This window comes from Lissotriton helveticus, chromosome 6, assembly GCF_964261635.1.
Source record: "Lissotriton helveticus chromosome 6, aLisHel1.1, whole genome shotgun sequence".
Lineage (NCBI taxonomy): Eukaryota > Metazoa > Chordata > Amphibia > Caudata > Salamandridae > Lissotriton > Lissotriton helveticus.
Window position 1 is genome coordinate 1,341,918,180 of NC_136067.1, and position 26,570 is coordinate 1,341,944,749.

The 26,570-nt window shown below is 47.0% G+C and overlaps 1 protein-coding gene across 5 annotated transcripts in view; it reads right to left on the reverse strand.

Moving 5' to 3' along the window:
* ENTPD6 (ectonucleoside triphosphate diphosphohydrolase 6) overlaps positions 1-26,570 on the reverse strand; it is a 480,760-nt gene that overhangs the window by 107,585 nt on the left and 346,605 nt on the right. For 3 of the 5 annotated variants that reach the window (XR_013596224.1, XM_078649069.1, XM_078649070.1), the window contains one exon: positions 22,101-23,377. The exons of the other annotated variants lie outside the window; for them this stretch is intronic. Coding sequence is in view for 2 of the 3 variants with exons in the window: in XM_078649069.1 (XP_078505195.1) it covers positions 23,288-23,377 (90 nt within the window). In the remaining variant the exon portion in view is untranslated. Of the gene's footprint in view, positions 1-22,100; positions 23,378-26,570 lie in introns of those variants that run through there. 5 annotated transcript variants of the gene reach the window in all.

Here is a 26,570-nt window from a genome sequence, read left to right on the forward strand (position 1 = left end):
GCCCTGGAGTGGATCATCTCGTTCCTCGCCGGAAGAACCCAGAGAGTCCGCCTCCCCCCGTTCCGATCCGCGGCCACCAAAGTCATCTGCGGCGTCCCTCAAGGTTCCTCACTCAGCCCCACCCTCTTCAACGTCTACATGAGCCCTCTAGCTGCCATCGCACGCCAACACAACCTTAACATCATCTCCTACGCCGACGACACCCAGCTGACCCTCTCCCTCACCAACGACCCCGCCACCGTCAAAGCCAGCCTCCAGGAAGGAATGAAAGACGTTGCGGAATGGATGAAGATCAGCCGTCTGAAACTGAACTCAGACAAGACGGAAGTCCTCATCCTCGGACCATCCCCTTCCGCCTGGGACGACTCCGGGTGGCCCCCTGCACTGGGCACCGCACCCAAGCCAACGGACCATGCACGCAACCTGGGCTTCATCCTGGACTCCTCTCTCACGATGACCAAGCAAGTCAACGCCGTCTCGTCTTCCTGCTTCAACACCCTGCGCATGCTCCGAAAGATCTTCCGGTGGATCCCCACCGAAACCAGGAAGACGGTCACCTAGGCCCTCGTCACCAGCCGTCTGGACTACGGGAACACCCTCTACGCCGGAACCACAGCCAAACTCCAGAAAAGACTCCAGCGCATACAGAACGCTTCTGCACGACTCATCCTGGACATCCCTCGCCACAGCTACATCTCTGCCCTACTGAAAGACCTGCACTGGCTCCCCGTCACCAAGAGGATCACGTTTAGACTCCTCACCCACGCACACAAGGCTCTCCATGACATGGGCCCGAAATAACTCAACAGCCGCCTCACATTCTACACACCCACCCGCCAGCTCCGATCCGCCAGCCTCGCCTCCGTCCCACGAATCCGCAAATCCACCGCCGGAGGAAGATCCTTCACCTACCTGGCGGCCAAGACATGGAACTCCCTCCCCACCCACCCACCTTCGGATGACCCCGGACCATCTCTCCTTCAGAAAGCAACTCAAGACCTGGCTGTTCGAGCAGTAGCGACTCCCCACCCTCCAAGCGCCTTGAGACCCTAGCGGGTGAGTAGCGCGCTCTACAAATTTGCTGATTGATTCTTCTACAGGAGAACCAATATCATTTTGCATTTCAGTTCCAAAATAAAGCTACCCTGTAACTCAGTACTAGTACAGTATATTGATGACCTACTGGTGACATCAAAGACAAAAGAAGACTGCAAAATAGATACAATTGTACCCATGAGCAATCTAGCTGACAATGGCCACAAAATCTAATCCACAAAAAGACAGAACTGAAAAAGAGAAGTTATTTACATTTGTCATCACTTTGGATAGGGGAAAGGAAAGGCTCTAAGGAATGTGTTTCTATAGTCCTGAAGATAATCCCTCCAACTACCGACAGGGAAGTGAGAAGATTTTTGGGAATAATTTCCTACAGTCATCAGTGGATTCCAAATGTTTCGCTAATTGCAAAGCCTTTAGTGAGGCTTACTCGGAGTGATATGAAGAATCTGGTACCATTTACTGGTGAACACATGACAGCCTACTAAGATCTCTAAGAAATTCTTTGTAGTCCACCTGCTCTCAGAATGCCTTATTATGATAATGGGTTTTTCGAATTCTGCCATGAAAGAAGTTGGTGTGCAATGTCCATGTTAGTACAAAGGCTTTGTGAGGTAAAGCAGGCCTCTTGCTTTCTTCTCTGCTACATTAGATCAGAGTGGCCTAGTGGGCAATGGAGTCAGACGTGCACTTCTGAGGCTCGGGTACGGGCTCCCCTTACACGCTCCATACATTTGAGCAAACCTGCTCATGAGGCTACACACCATGCTGACCGACCCCCGCTGTGGTCAGGGAGGCGAAGAGCTGCCCGTGGCCATGGCGGAGAGGCAATTCGGCGGCTGGGACTGAAAGGCACAGCTGGTGCCCGGGAGGAACTGCAGAACTCCTGGCTGCTGCGTCCAAGAAACGCCGGCATCAGGCCCCACCCACTGGGCCGCGATGACTGAGGCGATCACCGGTTCTACTGCCCTGGCTGGTGACGAGCACTACGGGTGCTGGACCACCAGAGAAGACCTCCATTAGCCCCATCACATGAGTGCCGACTCTCTGAAGCCCGCGGAGATGACTTAGCTTGCACACACGCAGTGAGACAAGGCGGCCATCGGCGGAGGAGAGTCCCACGGCCCGTGGGGAGTGCTTCATTGATCGCGGCGGCTGCTGCTAAGGCCCCACAAGTTACCCGGCCCCACCCCACAATGACCAGCAGCGCACCGACTCCACCCCACAACAGCCAGTAGCGCACAGGACCCACGGATGTGAAGCCAGGGGTGCGGTCCATCAACCGGGAGGCGGGGAGACCCAGAATCATCACAGGCGTGAGGACCCCCCCGAAGGACTGGGCCAGGAGGGTCCCACTACAGTGAAGTGCAGAGCCCGTGCGAAGGTCCTAGAGGCGGCTGCCGTATAGACGCTCTCAGTGGGGCCTGCCTACACGCGACTCCCGGCTGTGACCCACACTCTCGCTGGGGCACCCTGGCCACGCGGCCTGCTGACTAGGGGACCCCTTGCCACGGCTGCGAACATGGCACTGGTTGAACAGGTGCAAAGTGGCAGCAGGAGGGAGAGGCTGCCGTGGAGCCCGCTGAAGATACAATGGGGGGGACTGACTGAGACGGGGAATCGGACTGGTGACTGTATACTCACTGGATCACCATCGCACCACCTCTGAGGCCTTTGGAATTCTCCCCCTCATCACCAGCGGCCACCTGTGACAAGGCCCGGGACTTTTGTTGAGCCATCGCCGTGCCGGGCCACACACACTCCCATCCCCATCCTCTGCCTACTGCTTGGTAATTATGCTGCACGGACGGCATGTCACTCTGTCCCCCCGACATCCACGCGCACTGAGGGATACACCATTTCTTGCCCAGCAGCATCCCTATGTTACACAGTGCCTGACCTCGGACAGGCGCTGGGGGCCCGAAATATATAAACCCCCTGACACGTCCGCAGTCGGACAAGATGGATGCCGAAACCTCACCCAACCATATTCCCAGCAAGCTGGATGCTGTCCTGGTGGTGGTGGAACAAAGGGGGAAGACAATGGAACTAACACACACCTCCCTCAAGAGTAAAATTGATAAGGTAGCCATTGACTTGAACCTCCTACATGCGGACCACCGCAAGCTGGCAGACAGGACTACCGCAGTGGAAGACACCATGCACATGATTTCTCCGCAGGTGGCGGCAGGGGAAAAATGGCTCAATGACCTCATAGACCAAGTGGACTTCCTGGAACACCGGGCTGAGGATGCTGAAGGTCGATCGAGGAGAAATAATATATGCGTGGTGAGCCTTCCGGAGGGAGTGGAGGGCAGAGATGTTGTGACGTACACTGAAGCCTGGTTGAGAGACATACTACCGGAGGGATTGCTCTCTCCAAACTTTGTCGTTGAGCGGGCGCACAGAGTGCCGGCTAAACGCCCTCTCCGGGTGCGAATCCATGACTGTTCCTACTGAAGGTGATGAACTAGAGACAAGGATGCAATTCTCCAAGAAACCAGGAAACTGGCAGTCGTGCAAATGGAAAATCAAAATAGAATGCTTTTTCCTGATTTATACCATACTCCTACATGGCAGTGAAGCGCCGCCTACAGCAGCAGGATCTCAAAAACTCCCTGCTCTTCTCGGAACGTCTGTGGGTGGTAGCTGATGGCAAGACTCATTTCTTTGACACTGCTGAGACAGCCAGTGATTGGCTGGATGCAAGGGCTTCCACGGAGGGAGCTCACTCGTCGACTGCAATATTGGTCGATAGCCAGCGAGGACTTAACCGCAGGCGTGGAACAAACAGACGGCGCAAGAACAACCCATCATCCCAACGACTAAGCCCGGACCCGGACCTGATGATACAGGTTCAATGCAGTGTCATCCAGGCAGTGGAGATCAGTGGAACTTCAGGTGAACTGTCTCCCACTCCCACGACGCAAGACAAAGACAGCGCAGATGATAGCTCAGATGTCACTTTGAATTCACAGGCATTGGGTGATGCTCCAGAGGTCACCCCCCAGACGTCAGACGGCATAATATAGCCCTTATGGACATCACTTATAGCAATGACTCTGGACACGAACCAAAGGGCATGAAAGTATTTCGGGGCCACGGTCCCACACCTTTCCGCTGTCGTTGATTCATGTTTGCACTGATATGGGATCCACAATAAGTGGGTGGGAATGCACAGAAATATGGGGCTCTGGGTGCTTACCCTCTGGGCCCCAGGAAACTTTACGCCCCCACTGATAGAGGTGGGTTGGGAGTCCCCAGCCTGGAGCTATACTATCTGGTGGCACAGTTGCAGTGGGTGACAAAGTGGTTGGTGGGTGTTAATCTAGAGGACATGGCTACTACGCAACCCCCATGGTCTCAATCACAGATCAACCACCTGTTTCATCCAATTACTAGGCCCCCAAGCCCAACACAAACATGTCTTGCCCTGGCATATCGCTGTTATAAAAGGAGTCTATACCTAACTAGGAATGCGACCCCTTATGCCCTGTCAATCCCCTTCTTGGGGATACCGAGGGGCGGGACGACCGTGTCTGGCCGGATGCTGACTTCCTGGCACGCTCTAGGCGACCTTTACGCCGAGGGTGCTCTAATATCATTTGAAAGTCTGGCGGATTATGTGGGGCGATGTCAGTACCGAACCCGAAACACACTTACTACTACAGTACCTGCACGTCATGAGTAATGGGTCCCATATCGTTCACTGGCTGGCGGAAGCAATGCTGACGCACACTACACAACTGCTGACACAACTTCGGATGAAGTTTGAGATGGACAGAGGCCCTCTTTGGACAGACAGCGAATGGGCTCGGATATTAGCCACCCCCACAAACGTACCAAAAAATGCCAGATTCAGGCTTATACAAACATACATAGTACACAGGGCATACCTTTCCTTCGATAAAATAAACACATACTTTCACACAACTACATCAGCATGTCCCCGCTGCTTACGAGAAAATGCGGACCTGCTACATATGCTGTGGCTCTGCGCTTCTCTACAAGTATATTGGAGGGAGGTCACCCAGGCGCTAATGAAGAGTACAGAGAGGACGCTACCCTACCACAGACGTGGGAGGCATACATACTGGGCCTGTACCCCGAACCCACGACACACAAAGTCACCTCTAGATTTATTGATCTGGGTCTAATAGTAGCTTAGATACTAATCACTAAGCGTTGGAAACGCGCTGACTCACCCACAGTGACTGGGTGGCGGAACTCTCTTTTAGGATGGGCCCAAGTGGAGAGCACAACACTACACAGGGAGGAGGTAGCGGGGCTTCGCAAGTACCCCATAGTTCAGCACTGGGACACCATTTTATCGAGTCTGATGGTGCGGTGGGGACAGGGGATGTGACTCCTCACAGGAGGCTGAACTACCTACAGGGGAGAGCCAGGAAACGGTGGCTATCACTGAGTGATTTTCTGGGCACACGCAGCCCAGTAGTGCATACTTACACTTTCGACGATCATTTTAGCGGGACGCTCCGCTGGCTTGGGGTGGTTACATAGCAGGAGCAATTACTGTTCACACTTTAGTAGGGGCGCGGCAATGCCGTGACGACTTTTTCCCCCTTTGATTTTTTTCTTTCTTCGATTTTCTCTTTGAATGTTTCGTTTTGTTTTATGGTTCAAGTTATGTTAAGTATAACTCATATCTGATTTTGCTGTAATTTAATGCTTGTTTGCCAAGTCGTATGTGGTCAAGGAGCGGTGTGGCTGAGACGAGGTGCTCCAGCTGTCCTACTCTGTGCAGGTATTAATACGTGAAAAACCAAAGGTGGTGATGGACGAAGCATTGACAATACAAACACTCACCCCCAGTCAACTGATCTGGGTTTAATCCATCACCATTCTTTAGCTCACTCCGCCACCCCAGTTCAGACATGGCCATATGCAAATCAGTCTGACCCTGTGCCTCATGGGAACAGTCCAGCCCGAACTGCCAAGCCATGTCTTCCCTGGACCGGAATCAAGCTTCCCAGGACCGGTTTCTGGCATTTGAGCCGTCTTCAGCCGGGCTTGCTTGACTCCAGTGGCAAAGTGAGCAAGGGACTCACGTCTGAGCATACCCTGCCAACTTAGGGCGAACAAAGAAAAACCAAAGGTGGTGATGGACAGAGCGTTGACAATACAAACACTCACCCCCAGTCAACTGATCTGGGTTTAATCCATCACCGTTCTTTAGCTCACTCCGCCACCCCAGTTCATTAATACGTGTTCACTGGGACCTCCGTCGGTGTGAACACAATCTCTATGATACGATCCTGTCCGCAGGAACATTAGACGTGATCGAGACAGTGACTGGACCGGACAATGTGATTGACGCATCCTAATGCCCGCATTGCATGCCTGTCACATGTATCAGGTACATATCTGACAACTCATCTCCTACCACCTATCTTCCCCTTTTTTCTATTTTGTATCAATGTCGTTTGTAAGCTGCCTATCTTATAAAAGCAAATAAAGATATATTTTAAAAAATAACGCAGCTCTTCCTGATTTTCGGAAAGTGGTGGCAGCTGTTAGCCTTGCAACAGAGCAAATTGAAGGATTTGTCATGGGAGCGTGTTTGTCCTTCATTCAGTTCGGATTTTGTTGACTTGCACTCAAACTTAGCATTGGACAAACAGCAACCTTACAAAGTATGAACAAACAATACTTGCAACTGAAAACGTTTCAATTAAGAGGTGCAATATCTTTAATTCTGCAAAGCTGCTGCAGATTCCAAACTGTGATTAAGATGATGATAAAAAGCCCAACCACAATTACGTTCATGTAACAAAATTGTGCAAGAATGTTCCCCTTGAAATGGCTGATCTGACTTTGTATGTGAATAGTTCTTGTCTGCCAGACCATCAAGGAATGCTGAAAGCAGCTTTCGCAGTCAGTTCCATTTCTGAAATCCCCGAAGAATCACGCTTCGTAACCTCAACACAAGTAGCAGATCTGATTGCCCTGACAAGAACTTGCTGCCTAGCAAATGAATTGAGTGTGACGATTTATTCAGACAACCAGTATGGGTTTTTAGTGGCACATCATTTTGGGCAGTTGTGGTCATTAGGGGCTTCATGACATCCTCTGGTACTTTTATTAGGAATGGTTAATACATTTTAGACCTATTGGAAGTAATATATCAACTTAAATAACTTCTGGTGGTGAAATGAATAGTCCATATGTCTGGTGATGGCATAGTCACAATGGGCAACAGTTGTGCAGACTGAGTAGCTAAGTACTGCTCCTTTGAAAGTACAACTGTAAGATGAAATGAGCAGCGACTAATACTAGAACCAGGACCCTGTGAACATGAGCTTCACCCAGATAACCGAGTTTATCTTAATTAGAATATATGGTATCATCATAAAGCAACAAGTTTGCCAAGCTGCACCACCCAAAAGAAGTCAACTCCCAAGATGTGTGGCACACTCAACAGTAAGACGATCACGTGGGAGATTCTTCCCCCGGCTATGTCTCAGCTGAACAATTTCATATTCGTCCTTTCCTGTGATAAGTATTTGAGAGGCGGAGCAATTCAAAGAACCCAAAAGAAGACTAGGGTTCAGACCCATCTTGTTAACTGGTTCACCTTGGAGCTGACAATACAGAGGGGGAAACCAGATCAACTGGAAAGAAAGTGGAATGAAAAGTAATTGGCAGAGAACATGGCAATTTACAAACCACATCGGCAAGTTTGGAATCCGGCCATATTCATAAGCAAATACATATTGTGGCACTCCATGAACATTTTAATACGTAATAACTTTAGTTATTGGAACCAACACCCTGTAGCTATGTAAAATGATTTCAACCCACTTTCAGACTGAAATAAGTTCTACAAGGGGCTTGAATCAGGTGATTACTAAATCTTCTGGGCCTCAAATATGTTGTTAAAACAGAAATTCCCCTGCCATCATAATTCACCTATCTCCCTAGGCTATAATTACCTGACAAAAATAAGTCTTGAAATTGACCATTCCTTGTACTGACGCTATTTACTGATCTTGTTCTGTCACCATATTCAGTTATTAATGTCTCTAGTAGTGCCTCATTCAGCGAAGGCATTGTGCAAGAGCTACTGACGCAGTTGACATCACTCTTCTTAATATATGAAGCTAGAATCCTACAACCCCAAGCAAGTACAAATAACTTGCTTGACTACCCACCATTAGAATAATTCTTGGAATATGGTCACCATTGATTTCTAAAATACATGAACTATGCTCACAAGCTGGATTCCATTCCAGATGGGATGCAGTGGACAAACTGTAAACACATTATATATCAAGGGCAACTTTGTCTGCCGGTGATTCTCAGCTACCTTCGATAGAGCGATTACAGAGCTACAAGTTCAATGTCAGCAGAAGGGTTTTTTGCAGGCTAAGCTGGTCCAAATTCTTTCTAAGCTAGAGAGGCCAAGTGGTTAAAGTGGATATTTTGCCGTCCCAGCATATGGCTGTCATTTGGGGGCCTCTCAGGGGTCATCTCTTCGCCCCCATTTAATGTAGGTCCCTAATGCAAGCAGGGTTTTCCAACAAGTAGCTCATGAGCTATTGATAACTCGTATATTACCTTAAAGTAGCACACCTGTGTACAGCCCAGCCTATTAAATTTGAACTGTTGGCTCGGTTGAATTATTATATGTATACCACAATCTATAAGTGTCTATTCGAGACAAAAATATGTGCATTTTTACTCATAAGCTGATGTTTGAAGAAAAATGGGTGAATTTCCAAAATATACTTAAGGCTGGTATTTGAATTAAATTAAATGAATGAAACATAATCTAGAGGGTGACGGCCATCACTGCATAGCCATATCTGGATGATTTACTACTCTTCCTGAGGGACTGGAGGGAGGACTTCAGGGGAACCACGCACATGCTAGACGAACTTGGGGTCCTATCTGGGCTACAGGTCAACTGGCAAAAATCCATACTTTTTTCAACAGTAGCAAACCAAGCACCCCCCCACCCCACCCCACCCCGCCCCCTAACGGGGTCAAACTACTTGCTTTGGGTACCTTGCTATCTGCAGTATTTAGGGGGCCGAATTTTCACGACCAGGCTGACCTTCTAGACGAAAATGTAGGCCTAACAAAGTGTTGAGACCGAATATAAGGAGTTCTAGGAAAAAAAATTCAATGTCCGTGGCCAGCAGAATGGCGCTGTTAAAGATAGTGGCGCTCCTGCGGCTGCTGTACTATTTCACCATGCTACCGCTGTGGATACCAAGAGTGTTGTTTAGGGAGGTGGATTCCCTAACTATGGGGTTCACATTTGGGGCTGAGCACAGACGAATAGTGCTAACTACTTGAGGCAACCGGGGACTGGCGGGACCGGAATTTGGAACATATTGTCTAATTACAAAACTGTAGTGGTATACGCAGTTGGTAAAAGGGAGACATACCCCTGAAAAAGCATTAGCACCATCTGTTCCTGCCATGGACTCCCTGCTCGAGGTGCTATTATAAAAAGGCATTGTGCAGACTGTGCCACTAGGAAATTTCAAGTCATGAGTAAGTGCTGGACCCAAAGCCTCCAAAAGACAAGGTGAAAAACTCCTTATTTGCCTGACCTCCCTATTTCCACGCTCAAAACTCTACCACACAGGGGAACCTGGGGAGAACTGACTGAGTGGATCACCGCAGGGGCGACAAACATGGGAGATCTCTTACGGGATAGGGAGTTGATCCACTTTGAGGAATACAGAACGTCTGACTTACAACAGGGCCACTTCCTAATACACGGGGCAGTAACACCAGCATTCCTCAGACACTGGAAAACCGGCCTGAAAGAACCTCAACCTTACAATACCTGCCAGTACATGGTGACAGACTTGGGAACCTACAGAGCAGTGTCAGCCTTATATCAAGCAATAAGAGGAGATGTGCTACTGCCACTAGGCACACTCAGGACCAAATGGGTGGTACACTTAGAGATACAGTTCCCTGAGGGAAACTGGGCAACAATCCTAGGCAGAATATCCACGGTATCCAGAAAAGCTAGGTTCATGCTGATCAATGTTTTCCAGCTCCACAGAGCCTATCAAACACCAGAACGTATTAATAGATACTTTAACATGACAGATGACGCTAGCCCTAGTTTCGGGTCCAAAGGGGCAGACCTTATACATACGGTTTGGCACTGCCCTATGTTACAACTCTATTTGGAAGAGATTACACCAACAGTTGTGAGGGTGGCAGAGAAGTAAATCCCTTGCTCCCCGGGTCACTGGGGTCTCTGTTGGTTCCCTTCACACTTCCAAAACAAGGGTACCAAGAAGGGTTCGAAGACTTGGCACACTTTTTAGCTAAATGGGAAACGACCAGGAATTGGAAAGTGCAATGTCACGGCAAGGAACTTGAAAAATGGGTGAAGGAGATGTGTTGATGCAAAAAGCATGGAGAGGCATCAACTTGATAGAGCCCGGGCCCAGAAAGCACTGGTTGACAGCTTAAAACAACCAGAGTCACAGAGGACCACACACCACAAGGTCTCTCCCCCTCCGTTGCCTCCAGAACCGGGTGAACTGGGAGGGCATGAGTGATTCTGCCCATTCACCAGTATAGCGCCCCCACCCCCCACCCCCAATTGCAATGGATGTTACTAGACAGGAGATTACCAGATATGTATGAGAAAATATTTATTTTAACTCCAAAGGACCAATCCACACCCAGAAGCAGAATGACTGCTGAACTAAGGCACAACTCCGAAGAAGGGAGGGCGGGAGTTATGAAAGTTTGGATGTTGTTCATTAATCACTGTTACTTGACACTTGATAACTGGAATGCAACCACGTCTCACCCACTGCAATTGGACTGTTTACAGAGGTGACAGATCGTATTCAGCGGATTACAATGAAATGCAAAAAAACGTGTTTTTAAACAAATGAATGAAACAATCTGGTGTTGTGGAGACCTATTATTAACTTAATGGCAAGGTGTTAGACCTGGCACCATTGGCGTAGTTCTCATCTTCATTTTTTTGCCTTAGCCTCCTGTGTTTTGCTGTGTTGGATTTCGTTTCGATGGTCTAGATGCTTTGGGCACTTTGCCAACGCTGTTCAGTGCCAAAGTGCATGTTCTCCCTTTGTAAATTAGTGTTATGGATTGGTGCTTCCATGATTGGCTATTTGATTTACTAGTCAGCCCCTGGTACAGTGCACCGTGTGTGCCCAGGGCTGCTGGTGGGCTTGCAGCACTGATTGGGCCACCCACACAAGCAGCCTTTAAATGTAACTCTGACCGCCATGGCACAGCCTGTGTGCAGTCTGGTACTGCCATTCCGACTTGGCAAGTGCACCCAATACCCAGGCCCTAACCTTACCTTACATATCAGTCACCCCTAAGGTAGGACCAATGTGCCCCTGTGGGCAGGGTGCAGTGTAGGTGAAAGGTAGGGCATGCCCCAATTTGTGTGGCATGTTCCGATACTGAATTACTGTCAATTTCGTTTTTCACTATTGCAAGGCTACCTGTTCCCATGGGACAGAATGGGGAGTTTGTTTAGAACATCTTATAAACATAACTGGCCCTGGGAACGAGGTAGGAAAATAAAGTTTAATATGCCTGAACTCAGAATGTTAAACTGCATCTTTTACTGAGGGTGATTTTTACATTCTGTGTTTGAAAATACCACTTTTATTGCCTAACTATCTAGTGTGCCTCTGCTAGGTTTGTGTATTGCATGTCTGACTTTTGGATGACAGGGGCTGGAGAGGGGAAGTGGCTCCAGAAGTCTGATGAGTCAGGGCTGGGATGAGTAGACCTGGGCTGCATTTAGAGTAGGGGGAGGAGCTTTCCTTTCACCTGAATGGGCCTGTTCTGCCTTCAACAATGCTGTCTCCACCCCCTGCCAAGAAGCTGCACCGGTGAGGACAGAACTAAAACTTTTAGATCACCTATAGGAAATCAAGAGGAACCTTTGCCAAGGAGAACAGCCGGAGAAGCTGAGTAAGAATACTGCCCCAGTGCTGTTTTGCTGTCTGGGGTCGGCCTGCAGTGGCTACTTGCTGCTAAGGAAAGGAGAAAGGACTCTGCTGCTTGCTTTGACCCCTCTGCTTGAAGAGAAGAGCTCCAAGGGCTTGAACTGAGCTTGCCTCCTGTTCTAGAAATTCTCAGGACCAGCAAAGACCTCACCGTGTCTGTGGGCACCGTCTCTGCTCGTCACCACAGAAAAAAGGGTAACCGACTCCGTCAATGAGTCACAGGATTCTGTGTCCTGAAAGCACTGCCGAGAGCAACGCCTCGCTACGCTACGCAACGCAACCCTGGTCTCACCGCCTCTGTCAACGAGCCTCTGCTTGCACAGCGTCCCGTGGGCACCGCACTCCACAACGCTTCGCTACATGTTGCAAGGACGTTACCGACTCCGTCTTTGCCCGACCCTAACATTGACCGGCTCCGTCACCGCCCCATGACCGGCCAGCACAGTCTCACCTTTCAACGCAAGCCCTGGTCTCACTGACTCCGCTGACGAGCCGCTGCCTGAACCGAATCGCGAGTATACCGTCTGCCGCAACCGTGACATTTGCCCCGCCCAACTCGCACCGACGTGTTGGTCGCAACAAGAAAGGTACTGTGTTAGAGTCTGTCAACACTTTAGCGCTCGTATTGACACGGTCAGCTGGAATTGTTGGACTCTGTTGTATTCAGTATCGCTGTAGCCCCAGGAGGTGCTACAGAGTCGGAGGAACTGTGTTTTATTGATTTTCCTGTAATTTACAGGTTATTTTGCACAAGTACTATTTTTCAAGAGTATTGTATGTTGGATTTTTATCGTATTTGGTCTTGTTGGTTTAGATAAAGAATTACTATTTTTCTAAACTGGTGTGGTGCCCATTTGTAGTGTTTTCACTGTATTACTGTATGTGTTCACAAATGCTTACACACACTGCCTCTAGATAAGCCTGTCTGCTCATGCCAAGCCAGCAAGCGGGTGAGCAGGGGTTATTTTAGAAGTGTATCCCCATTACCCTGACTAGAACCAAGGGCCCCTATTTGGACAAAGGTACTTACCTCTGCCAACTAGAGACCCCCATTTCTAACCCAACGGCATTGTAAATGTAGCTGTTATGCATTATCCTTGTAGAGACCTGCCATATTAGCAAAGCATTCTTTTTACGTTACTGCTGGCAACGGTGAACGCACGGAGGTGAACACTACTGGTAATCTTGCATAATTGTGGCCACTAATCATTGCTGGTGTGGTCATTATTACAACTCTCATACTAGTGGAAGTTCAGGATGATTGTCATTGAACATACATAGTTCATTGATCAGAAACAAACCCACCCCCTCTCTCACATTGTCTCGGTTTCTATATAGTCTCCCCCTTTAATTTAATTTACGTCTAAACTGCTTTTACCACTACACACCCCTGAGCTCTAAAATGACCCCTACCACCCTTAATCACTAGCCACCCCTAAACCCTCAAATTACCCGTAGCATCCTTTGCCACTACACACCCCCAAGCCCTCAATTTAGCCTTACCATTATATGTACCTATACCAATACTTACCATGAGTGGTAAAGGCACTATGTCGTAAAGGCATCGTTGTGAAGGCATTTTCCTTGTGGTAAGTACATACATTGTCTTGGGATGGCATACATGACAAAGACGTTTGATTGGTCTGACACTTAGCTCTGAACGAACAGGGAATTATTGGAGGTCTCTAATCATGCCACCTTTACACATCAAATGCTGCTTTAATCATACACAGAAGATACCCAAATTTCTCTAGCATCACTTACACCACACGGATGCTAAGTTGTTAGACAGGTTTTTTCCGAAAGAACAGAGAAAACAAAAGTTAAAGGTTTTGTTTTTGGCTCAACAACAGCACCACATCGTTATCCTTTATTTTTTAAAGAATTCCAAATAATCACAACTAAAGTTTGAATCTGTGCTTGGAATCTGGTGGTGCCCTTTACTTTACACAACTATATAAACACAAATTTATGATGCAAGGATTTACTTGTCCTTCAGACTTTAAAGAAAAGAACATACGTGGGATATAAAAAAAAACATTACTCACAGAGATGGGGACAGTGAGCAGAAAAAGAGCGGTACCCATGCTCTCAAGAACATAATGTAAAACACTCAAGGGTAACTGCTCCTAAAGGGGAATTCTGCCTTTTGGGTCATGGGGTAAATGGAGGAGGGATAAGAGAGGAAATGACGATTCTGAAAAAGAATGGGTCTCAGGATGGATATGTTTTATGAGGGAAAGATCCTCAATTTTGAAGAGTTGCCCTCACACATCAGTGAAGGTGTCATGCTTCTTCATTGGGCATTTTTGCTCCTCATGGGGGCAGGGCTGCACCCCCACGGGCCCTGCGAGAGGGCTCTCCAGCTGAGATCTATTTTGTAAAACGCCGTAGTGGTGAGTGCGGGTAGGTGGGGGTGGTGCAGTGGTGGGTTAAAAATACTGCGATCGTCCCTGAAAACTGCTTTTTATTCCTGGGTCCACCAGGTATAATAAAAACAGAAAACAAACTGTGACCTTCCACTAATAAGGAAGTGTAGTTCACATAGTGTAAATGGTGATAAAGGTAATGGAGTCAACATGTTTCACGCCCTGTTGGTCTGGAAAGGATCCTTGGCGTTTCATTTGGACCAAATTGAATTGAAAAAATTTTGATGTACAAAACAGAAAATTTCCAAAGAGATCAGGGAAGAAAAAACACCCTGAATGTGAAGTTTGAATCAGACTTGTTGTGGTGTTGCCGAAAAATAATAAATTCAACTATCACCCCAGATTAATAATCCAACCTAGAAGAGACACAAAAAAAAAGAAGAACATAAAAAATGTGTAAGTAAAATTGTGCCACATTGAGTGTTAGGTGGCATAAAAACATGGGAGATAGAGACGTGATATACTAAAGTAAGTAATCCTGTGTCACAGTTTAGGTCATTCATAATAACGCGCAACTGTCATAAGGGATCAATATCCAGGAGTAAAAAGACACTGAGGTTGTCTCAAATACGGTCAGTCGCATTCTCTCAGCGTATCAAAAAACCTGAGTATGGGAGAGAGGATGTGACACGCTTACCCTTAGAAGGTGAAGGGGAGGGCCTCACGGAAGACGCACGCAAAGGTAACCAGTAGAGTAAAATAAAGACTGTAAAGTATCAGGGGCGTAGGTAGGGAGGTGGTTTAGGACGGACAAAGGAGACAACAAAGAAGGGTTCTGTCCGTAAGTAAAGGATGAGAAAGTAAATGTAAATGTAAATGTATTTCGATTTATATAGCGCACGAATCACCCAGGGGTCTCAAGGCGCTTGCTTAGGGAACCCGTCCTGCTATTCCCCTGTGAGATACCCCGGCAGGGTATTCACAAGGTGAAAGCCAGGCATCCCGCCGCGAGGGGCCGTAGTGGAGATTAAGCAAGCTATTGCCCAGAGTCGCAGAGTGTGACCCCGTGAGTCGAGTAGGCACCGGAGCGAGAATTGTCAAGTCCGTGGAATTTTTGAGCCCGAGACCCGCCGAGGCGGGGAATCGAACCCTGGTCCACGGCTGATCTCAGCTTCCGGGTCTGCCGCCTCTAACCACTGAGCCACGCTTCTCCACGACCCTCACCCTCACAGTGACCCTTGGGAGAGTGAGGGAACGGACCGGGAGTCGAATGTGATGTAACCCTTGAAGGGGTGTCATCAATACGCTTGGAATTTACCTTGATAAATAGGAGCTATCTTTGAATGTTAAATGAATCCCACATAACATGAGGAGGGAGTTTTCAATAAAGATGTGAAAATGCATATATTACATCAGAAGGACTTCGAGAGTGAAGTATGGGGGAGATCGCATGTGAAAAAGACACAGTAAGGTGTCCGCCACACTAAGGTGTTTAGTCAGATGGCGGGAGAGCCTCGCTGGGTTCAACGCTGATGTACGGGGGCCCTATAAGCATGTGGGACTCTGGGGGTGTAGAGAGGATTCTAAGGAAGGTACATTGGCGATCTCACCCGAATAGAATTGTCCTGCTAAATGGCAGGAAGGACATGCCGGGCCGTAGTTCGAATGGTAGGGTCCCACGGGACTATGAGCGTGGACCATTAGGGTCCCTGGCGGCTGATGTACTAAGGACTGGTGCTCACCAAAGTATGGGTGATAGCAATGTAGCCTGGTGGTGTGCTAACAGGTCACAAGGGCAAAGGTAAAGTGTGGAACTTTAAAAGTGATGTCAGACTAGTTGTGACACCTTGTGTATGTGGGAGGTCATATGTAGGTATGTGGGCGTGCTAAGCATAGTTCTGTAAGGGACGGTTTGAGATTCATGGTTCAGAAGGAAAACACATGGGTGTCATAGGACTGGTGCGATTCAAGTTGAGCATTCAGACCAAGGAATGTCATCGTTTAGTCGATGGATGTGTGTTATAAGTCAAAACACCCACCACTGTTCTTGTGCAAAGAGGGAGCTGGAATTCCATTTGTTGTCTGCCTCAATGATGGTCAACCTCAGGCTATGCGCCGTGTGGTTAAACTCAAGAAAGTGGGAGCACATTTTAGTGTTGGTTTTCTTGCAGTGTATCGCGCTGCAATGTTCGTTAATGCATATTTTTACTGTTCTTGTAGTCATACCTACATATCTTAAACGACAGGGGCATGTAATGAAGCAATTACAATTTTTTGTATTACAGTTGGTGTGATGTCTCCGCTCCCATGGCTTTCATAGCCCAACGTCAATAGTCTTAGTTGCTTGGGTAAAGCGACAGACTGTGCACACCCCCACATGGATAATGTACCTTGACATGAGGGAGTTCCCATAAAGTGATCTGAGTCTGCCGTTTTACATTCTGACGTGTATCTATGAGCAGATCTCGCAAATTATTAGTGCGCCTGTATGCAAAAACAGGGGGGTGCCAGCAACAAAGGTCTCTATGTTCAGGATGTCCAATGTTTTTTAATGATTTTTTGTATCCTATTGGATGCAGGTGTGAAGGCTGTCACACATGTGAGCTTGTCTGTGTGTGGTCTGTCTTTATTTTCCAGCAGGCTATCTATGTGGTTATTTTTGGCTTCTTTGTATGCCTGTTGTATGATTCTGTGAGGGCAGTGGTGGTCCAAAAGGTTGGATTTGAGGGTAGAGGCCTGCAGTTCATATTCTTTCATGAGGTTGCAATTCCTCCGGAGGTGGAGGAATTGGCCAACTGGTAGGTTATCACGTAGAGTCTTTGGATGGTGGCTCTCATAGAGTAATAAGCTATTCCTGTCAGTGTTTTTCTTTGTAGTTAGTAGTAAATAGCCTGCCTCCGTGTATTGAAATTAGTAAATCCAGGAGGGGTATAGATTGATCTGAGATTGTGCTGGTAAATTTCAGAAAGGGATTCAGCGTGTTCACCCAGTTGCAAAATTCCGTGCAGGTGTCATGACCCCCTAGCCAGAGATGAGGATGTCGTTGATATTCCGCCGCCAAGTGAGAATATTCCCTCGGTACAGATTGCCATCACTGAGGATCTGGTTCCTCTTAAAAGCCGACATATATAGGCATGCCAGACTTGGAGCAAAAGTGCTTCCCATAGAAGTGCTCTGCCCTTGGTGGTAAACTTTTCCTTCAAATTCGAGGAAATTCTCCTCGAGAGCCAGGTTGGCACATTCCACGAAGAAGCTGGTTGGTGTCTTTGATTTCCATGGGTTCTCTGTGGTAAGAATGGTCTCCAGAACTTCCAGGATGGCACCCTGGGGGGGTGTTGGTATATAAGGCTTCGACGTACAAGGTCACTAAGAGATCGATTCTTTCTGGCTCCATACATTTATGTATGAGGTTCAACACTTCTGTGGTATCTTTCAGGTAGGTTGGAGTCTTCATCACAATAGGTCTAAGAAAATGGTCATAGAATTTGCTAAAAGGCTCAAAAAGCGAGTCGATGACCAAGACTATCGGTCGGCCTGGTCGCAGGGTCCCACCCTTATGGATCTTCGGGAGGGTGTAGAAATTGGGGATTCTAGGTTGGATACTGTACAGAAAACTGGCGTAATTTTTTGTGATACAACGTTCGATTTCTGCTTCAGAAGCGAGTATTTTAATTTTAGTGGATAACCGCTCCATAGGATCAATATCTATGGGGTAAAAGTAATGGGTATCCGAGAGTTGGCGTAGGCATGCGTTGTTGTCAGGTGGTGAGGTCCTGGAGGACAATGGCCCGCCTTTGTCTGCCGTTTTTTATAACAATGGTCTGATCATCCGTGATCCCTTTTATCAGTTGTGTTACATAATTCAATAGATTAAAAGGGGGGCATGCCGTAGTGTTCTCCCCTTCCGTCAAAACCGCTTTTTCAAAAGTGAGTATTTCACTGGGTAAGGTTGAAGATAGCGGAGCGAATGTAGACCGGTTGCGTAATCCTGTATCCTCCGTAAGGAGAGGGGGTTTGTCCTGGAAGAAGGCACATGGCCTTATTTTCTGGAAAAAACTGTTGTAATTCAAGGATAAGGCGGAAGGGATCCTCCTAAGAGGTGGGGACAAAGCCAACTCCCTTTTCCAGTACTTTGTTCTCTCCACTATTCGTGAGGATAAATTCAAGATGAGTGTTTTGTCGCCTTTGTTTAACTCCTCAACAGCATCTTTGCCTCTGGTTCCTGCGAATGTACATTCTTGTTCTGTCCTCTTCTGCCTCTTTCTCTGTTATGTTTTGTTATGTTATGTTACCCGGTGTTTTGTAGAGCGCTCAGGTACTCAAACAGAGTGTCCCGGCGCTTTCAGACCTGACAAAGGCACAGAACAAGGAAAGGAGGTGGAATTATTGGCCAAACAACCACGTTTTGAGATCCTTTCTGAATGATAGCAAGTTCTCAGTCTTCCTTAGAGACAAAGGTAGTGCATTCCAAGATCGGGGCGCCAGATATCTGAAAGCGCGACCCCCAATGCGAGCCCGCTTAATAGTCGGTACAGTAGCCAGCGACAGTGACGCAGAGCGCAAAGCTCTGGACGGCTGGTGCGAGCCAATTCTGTTCCTAAGGTAATAGGCTCCCGAGCCATGCAAGGTCTTGAAAGCAATACGTTTCGGTATAGGAAACCAATGAAGCAATTTCAAAAGTCCAGTTGCGCAGGCTCTCTGGCTGAGGCCAAAGATTGCTCTCGCTGCCGAGTTCTGCACCACCTGTAAACGCGACAGGAGGTACTCAGGGACGCTGACGGGCGCAGACAGGCTTTCCTTAGGCGCTCCTTCGGCGCGGGGAAGCCGCGTCCGCTGCTTGCGTCCGCTGCGCGGAGCCATCCCCGTATTGATTTATAGCGCCCGACCGTGAGTCAGCACGCCTAGTCCGCCGATCAGCGAGCCTGCCTCTCCTAAGATGGCCACTCCAATTGCACTCAGCCTCCTAGTCCCACAATGCCCCTCAGCTCCTTGTCGGCTGAGAAGGGGCAACGCAGGTAAAAAAGCGGCAGAGGGTAGCCAAGACGCGGCGCAAAAATGAGAAGTGGCAAGGTAGGAGTTTACAATGCGGGAATAAAATACAGTTTTAAAATAGAGCGCAAGCTGTCCTCTCCCGGCTTCCGCCTCAGGAGAGAGTGTGAAGAAAGGCAGAGATAAGCAGAGATAGCGCGAGGTATCGTCTCCCGGCTTCCGCCTCAGGAGAGAGTGAAAAGAAAGGCAAAGATGCAATGCCAGTTAAAACAAAGTAACCAAGATAGTGGCAAAGTATCAATTTTAAAATCACAATATGTGCATCTCGCCCCTCCCGGCTTCCGCCTCAGGAGTAGTGCCGTAGATGCAGGTCTAACTGGCGCACCTGTAGGGACGCTTGATTTATAGCGCCCGACCGTGAGTCAGCACGCCTAGTCCGCCGACCAGCGAGCCTGCCTCTCCTAAGATGCCCGCTCCAATTGTACTCAGCCTCCTAGTCCCACAATGCCCCTCAGCTCCTAGTCGGCTGAGAGGGGCAACGCAGGTAAAAAAGCGGCAGAGGGTGGCCAAGATGCGGCGCAAAAATGAGAAGTGGCAAGGTAGGAGTTTACAATGCGGGAATAAAATACAGTTTTAAAATAGAGCGCAAGCTGTCATCTCCCGGCTTCCGCCTCAGGAGAGAGTGAGAAGAAAGGCAGAGATAAGCAGAGATAGCGCGAGGTATCGTCTCCCGGCTTCCGCCTCAGGAGAGAGTAAAAAGAAAGGCAAAGATGCAATGCCAGTTAAAACAAAGTAACCAAGATAGTGGCAAAGTATCAATTTTAACATCACAATATGTGCAACTCGCCCCTCCCGGCTTCCGCCTCAGGAGTAGTGCCGTAGATGCAGGTCTGTTAAAACAAGAGGGTTCAGAAACTGATACATAGGAAACTGTTGTTAATTAACCTGTTGCATGGGGTGCCACATCAGTGGTGGTCCCATCCATGGGCCAGTGTATCAGTTGGCCTGATAAGGTTGGGTGGGGAAGTTAGGAAAAAGTGGTGGTGGTGGGGTGTGAGTTGCCTTTCTGTCTGTTTGAGCTACCCCAGCTATAATTGTTTGAGCGGCTACTAAATGAGCTATATTTTTTTGAAAAAGTGGTGGACCCTTCTTCAGAGGCGGTATCACCTGCAGGTACCTGGAAATTCTCCTTAGTATATGAGTACACATTTTCTGTCAAATCGTTTTACATTCTTTTGGAGTTCATAATTTTTTTTTGTGTGAAATAATACTTATGCTCATTCATTTCTTCATTGATTTCAGCTAGACATGTTTTGAACGCTGAAATACTGATGCCTGTCTTGAGAGCATTCTCAGCCACGGTAATCTGGATCAAAAGGGCATCAGAAAGGCGTTTCGCTGTATTAATAATAAGGGCTAGCCAGTCTGTGTGCATTTCCAGGCAATCTTTGACCACTCTCGCCGAAATGTGATATCTTCCAGGAAAATCCTAGGTGTGAGGGTCACTAACAGACTATTAAGAGCTATGTTGGCCCTCAGGTATTCCCTCATGATAGAGCCATGGAGGGCTGTCTTGACCTGCTGTTTTCTTAGAGCTGCTAGGGCTTTCCAATCCTCAGTTTTACTACCAGAGGCTGAATTACCTTCTATAGTCAGTAATGAAAGTGCTCTCAGGATCCTCAGCTACAGTATCGTCATCAAAGCTGAGACCAAGATTGTCCGTCATATTGAAGTGTGAGAAAAAAAATGAGTGTGAAGGATAAAGCGGTAGTATAGTGGAGGCCCGTCAGTGATGGCAAGCAGTCAGAAATGACAGCGAGTGTATAGGTAGACAAGGGTTTTGTATTAAGGCGGAGGGTCAGCGAGACTGAGGTTGAAAAAAAGAACTAGAGATACAGTGTCCCACGGCTAGCTGCCGTATCAATTACACTACTCACAGAGATAGGGACACAAAACAGAAAAAGAGAAGTCCAGTACCCATGCTCCTAAGAACATATATCTAAAACACTCAAGCGTAACTGTTCCTAAAGGGGAATTCGGCCTATTGGGCTACGGGCTAAATGGAGGAGGGATAAGAGAGAAGAAAAATGTTTTTGGAGAAAAGAATGGGTCTGAGGATGGATATGCATAGTGAGGGAAAGTTCCTCAATTTTTAAGAGTTGCCCTCATACACCTGTGAAGGTGTCATGATTCATCCTTGGGCATTTTTGCTCCTAATGGGGGCGGGGCTGCAATCCCCATGGGTCCCGCAAGATGGCCCTTTAGCGGAGATTTTTTTTTGTAAAACGCTGTAGTGATGAGTGCGGTGTGTAGGGCTGGTGCTTTTTATTCCTGGGTCCACCAGGTATAATAAAAACAGACCTTCCACTAATGAGGAAGTGTAGTTTGGTTCAAACAGTCTGAAAGGTATTAACGGTCATGGGGTTGACATGTTTCACGCCCTGTTGGTCTGGAAAGGATCCTTGGCGTTTCATCAGGACCAGGTTGAATCGAAAAAATGTTAACTGGCAAAACAGAAATTTTCTAAAGAGATCAAGGAAGAAAAAACACCCTGAATGTCAAGTCTTAAAAAAACATCTCTGGTTTCTTGTGCTCCAAACTTCAATCACTATTTTCTAATTCTGACAGGAAATTGCCCAACCCCCTCTCTGCAATAACACCCCACTGTACATAGAAAGACATTCACAATGCATTTCAAGACTCTTGTTTTCTGTGCTTCTATTCTATGGCAACACTCTGATAGTCAGTATCTCCCCCTAAACAGATGAACACAAAGTTTTGATATACTGAACATAGTAAGATGCTATGAACATGGTAAAGAACAGTGGAGGTAAAAGAAATGAAAACTTGGAGATGGATGTACAATGCTCACACATCCTGATATAATCTGACATTTAAGTGACTGAACGCAACAAATGCAAAAATACCACTTTCCTTCATTGCAGCACCATTGCTTTTGTTGGCGAGAAGACACAGTCAGGTGGTGTAGATTTCTGTCTTAATCAACTCTCTTGATGTTGCTTTGGACCACAGAGCGCAAACAGGATATTCTTAAAATGGTGTATTTTCAGATTATAACTTTTTTTAAAGAAAAACTTACGTTTACAAATAAAGTGTATTTGTTAGTCTTGTATATTCTTCCTCTAAAGTGGGACTACATGCCCTCCTAACAGTACACATCATGATGCTTTCAAGGACTATTTACGCTACCATCCCATTCATTGCTGTAGTAGGCTGTACGCCACAGTTTTTGGCCACACAGTGGCAATGACTTTGTACAAACATTCACTATGCTTTAACTTCAAGCGCGTAATTCTGCAAACTCACAAGTCTACCGTAGACGTTCAAGTGAGAACATGAAATACATAGAGAGACGGTTGAGAAGTGCTTTTGTTTGTAACAGAAATTAGGTGGATAACATTTGTATCGAAGCAGAGGCTTCGCAGTCATAGTTGTTCACAGTTTGGAGTTCTACAGCCTTGCTCATCGAACATTTAAATATGGCCACAAGTCCTTTAAGTGCAAAATGAAGAGCTTCCAGTAACCAGTCACACTTTCTTTAGACATCCTAAGTGACTTGCAAACTGAGTGAACGCTTAGTCAAACACAAGTACTCAAACATTTCTTGGCTTTACTGTAGTAAAAGTTCAACTGCCGGATGTCCTTTCCATTCCCTTTCACTGGGCAGTTACAAAGCACGTTTGGCAAAAAGTCATATGGCATCCTTTCCACAGTGGCGACGCTTTCTTCTCGTGAACCAGATAAATCACAGCATTGTTTGAGAAACACCCTAACAGAGCAGTCTGATCGCCCAGTCATGAAAGTGCAGTCTTCTGCGTTCTACAATTGTAGAGCACTTCTCTGAATGCGTTATAATTTTCAGTAATGAAGTCTGTTAATTGAATCAATATAGTGGAAGGTAGCCCCTAGTGCCCAGCTGGTTTCAACATCATGAATTTTCCTGGCAAGCTAAAAAAGAAAAATACATAATAAGGGTTCAATCTTTTCATACAAGGTTAATTAAGTAACCACTGGTTCTACAATATTACAGTCAAAATAATAGATTTCGAAAAGTTCCATATATACATAGACACAACAGTACAATACCTCTCCCACCTCTTTCACTTGTAAATTACAGTCCTTGATAATGACCTTTGATACAGTTCACAAACAATGCCCCATTGAAATGTTACCTGTCTGCCACAGTAAAGATTGCTGTACAGAATTTTACCAAACATGATAGGAAGAGTGTTTGGTAACATTTAAAGAGTTTTTCTTTTTAAGTTTGCCATCAATTTGTTCAGCAACTTTTGAGAAAATCCAAGAAATAAATAACACAGTGGTTCACGAACCAAAAGGAATCCCATTGACTGAGAGACCTAAAATGTTTGCTTTGGCACCCAAGAAGGTCTGACATTTTAGCGATATGAGGGAAACCAACAGAGGTGTGAAAAAAGCCACCTTACTCTAAAAACTGTTTAAAACCATGTCACACCCAAGATTCATGTTTGCCAAACTATATTTGAAATGCCATCTCGGCCTACTTTGTATCACAGGAGCTCACAGACTCCAGAACCCAGAAAGTTATCCCTGGTGAATGTGTGAATGGATGTCTGTGTAGCAGTCTGGCAGAAGTCCAACGCCGGAACACCCCTCACCAATGACACAGCGGCAGACTTAGCTCTGGTAGAATTAAGCTGAAAGACACCACAGGGCTACTTTTTCCCATGGCATAACACATTTTTATGCACAGGACCCACCATCTGGACAAAGTCTGCTTCGGGATTGCCCTTCCTTTCTTAGTCCTGGCAAATACAAAAAAAGATGGTAATTTACAAGATAGTCCTTAATCCATTCAAAGAAAAGCTTAGGGCTCTCTCAGGATTTAACCGATGAAGACTCTACTCCTCAATAGAGAGTTGTGTAGGAGAGAAGAAAGTCGAAAGATTTATGGATTGAACCACATAGAAGGTTGTCCCACCTCCGGCAGAAAGGAAATGGAAGTCTGTAGCACCAATTCATCAGTGAAGGTGGTTTACGGAGGCTACATTGACAGTGCCTGCAGTTCATGGACAGGGCACACAGAAGTAGTTGCAATGAGAAAAACCGTCCTGATGGTCAACAGCCTCAGAGAACAGCTGTGCATAAATTCAAAAGGAGTGCGAATAAAAAATAGGAGTACTAAGTTAAGAACCCAGTGTGGCACAATACAGGGGACAGGAGTAAACATGAAGACCATTTCAGGAAACTCATCACCATAGGTGACTTAAAAATCAAAAAGTGTTCAGGCAAAATGCTCAAAAAGGTAGAAAGGGCTGACGAATATCCTTCAACAATGCCCACAGAAGACATTAAAGTCTAGTGATAAAAGAAAGAACAGTACATCAGAAAACTTGGCCTGAAATGGGTTGATCAGATAGTCTTCCAACTAGGCCACAAACTTCAGAGAGCAACTGTGCATGAGCTTGAAGGTCATAACACATCAGAAAATTTAGAACCAAGTTAAGGTCCCATTGGGGAATAAAAAGGGTTTAGGTGAAACATGTTGAAGTCCTTTCAGGAAACTGGTCACAAGTGACTTGAACAGGGAGGGCTGATCCAGTAACTTTAAGAAAGCCAAAAGGGCAAAGCTTTGACAGGCTAAAGATAGAACGAACAGCGCACTAAGCCACAAGCTTGATGGCAGGTGTATACAGTCTTAGTTGATGACACCTGGCTTCCAGTATAATTTCACACTTTCGAGGAAAGGTCAAAAACTGTCAACTGCAGCTGCTCAGTCTCCATGCATAAAGGCAGAGAGTGAGCAGGTTCGAGTGTAGAACCCAGCCCTGTTTAGCTGCGACAGAAGATCCTCCCGGAGTGGCAGCCTGACAGAAGGAACGATGCTCATGCTCAGGAGTTCAGGATACCATACTCTCCGTGCCCAATACGTAGTCACAAAGATGACTTGGCTCAGTCGTTCCTGATCTTCTTTAGAACTCGATGCAGGAGTGATATTGACAGGAAGGCGTACAGCAGTCCTGAGGCAGACTTGAGACGAAAGGCATCTCCAAACGAGAGCTGCCTTGAAAAATCCGTAGCGCAAAAGTGCTGACATTAGACGTTCTCTGAGGTGGCGAACAGATCTAACCTATGTTCTCCCCAGTTGCAGGAGACACCTTGTACCACCTCTGGCTGGAGAAGCCATTCGTGATCCGCCAGGCATCGATGGCTCAGTTAGTCAACTGTCGCTCAGAGAGTCCGCCAGGTGTTGTATGACCAGGAAAATGTCCTGGCGTTTCACAAATGTCCAGAGTCACAGAGCCTCATGACAGAACGTTCACAACCTCACCCGCTCTGTTTGTTGGAATACCACATTGCGGTGGTGTGGTTTGTGAACACCTGAACCAACCAATGGGCCAGAAGCGCCGGTTCATTACCTATCAATCCAGTAAGGTACACAGGAAAGGAACTTCTTGAGTTTGCCCAGGCCAAAAGGAGCTGTTGTACTTTTGATCTGATTAAAGAATCAAGCACATGAAAAACAAAACTGTGCCTGTGGCTTCAAGGCCCCCACCCCAAAAGATGGACAAGGCGCTTCAAATTCCAAGAAACAACTTTGAGGCAAAGTTTTTAAAATCCCCAGACCAAATAAAAGCCTGCTGCGGCCTCATTAACGCCTTAACTGTTTTTCCACCGCGGGCGTTCCATTGAGTGGGCGGGGCTTCGTCGGCCGAGCACTAGGGAGGGGGTTAACCTCAGATCCTTTGCCAAACATAAATATGAGGTAGCAGACACCATATCACCATATAAGCTAGATGTCCTGTTCCTCACGGAAACCAGGGCTGGTGCTGCCTCAGACCCAGATTTTGTGGTAGCAGCTCGGGGTTTCCTATCATTTATTGTAGACAGGGAGGGGGAGTGGCTGTAATCTATAGGGAAAAGTTCAAAGCCACCTTCTCACCAGCTCCCACACCTTACTGTGAAGCACTTTTAGAGGCATACTTCTCCAGCATACCCCAGTCACCAGAAGTACTTTTACCAACAACCAAGATGTGCTCACGGAACCCATCCTTTCCACCAATGAGTTCACCATTCTGGGCGATTTTAATATTTATCTGGAAGATAGAGGGGATAAAGACACAAGTTATCTGCTAGAGACCCCAGGGACACTAGGCCTAGC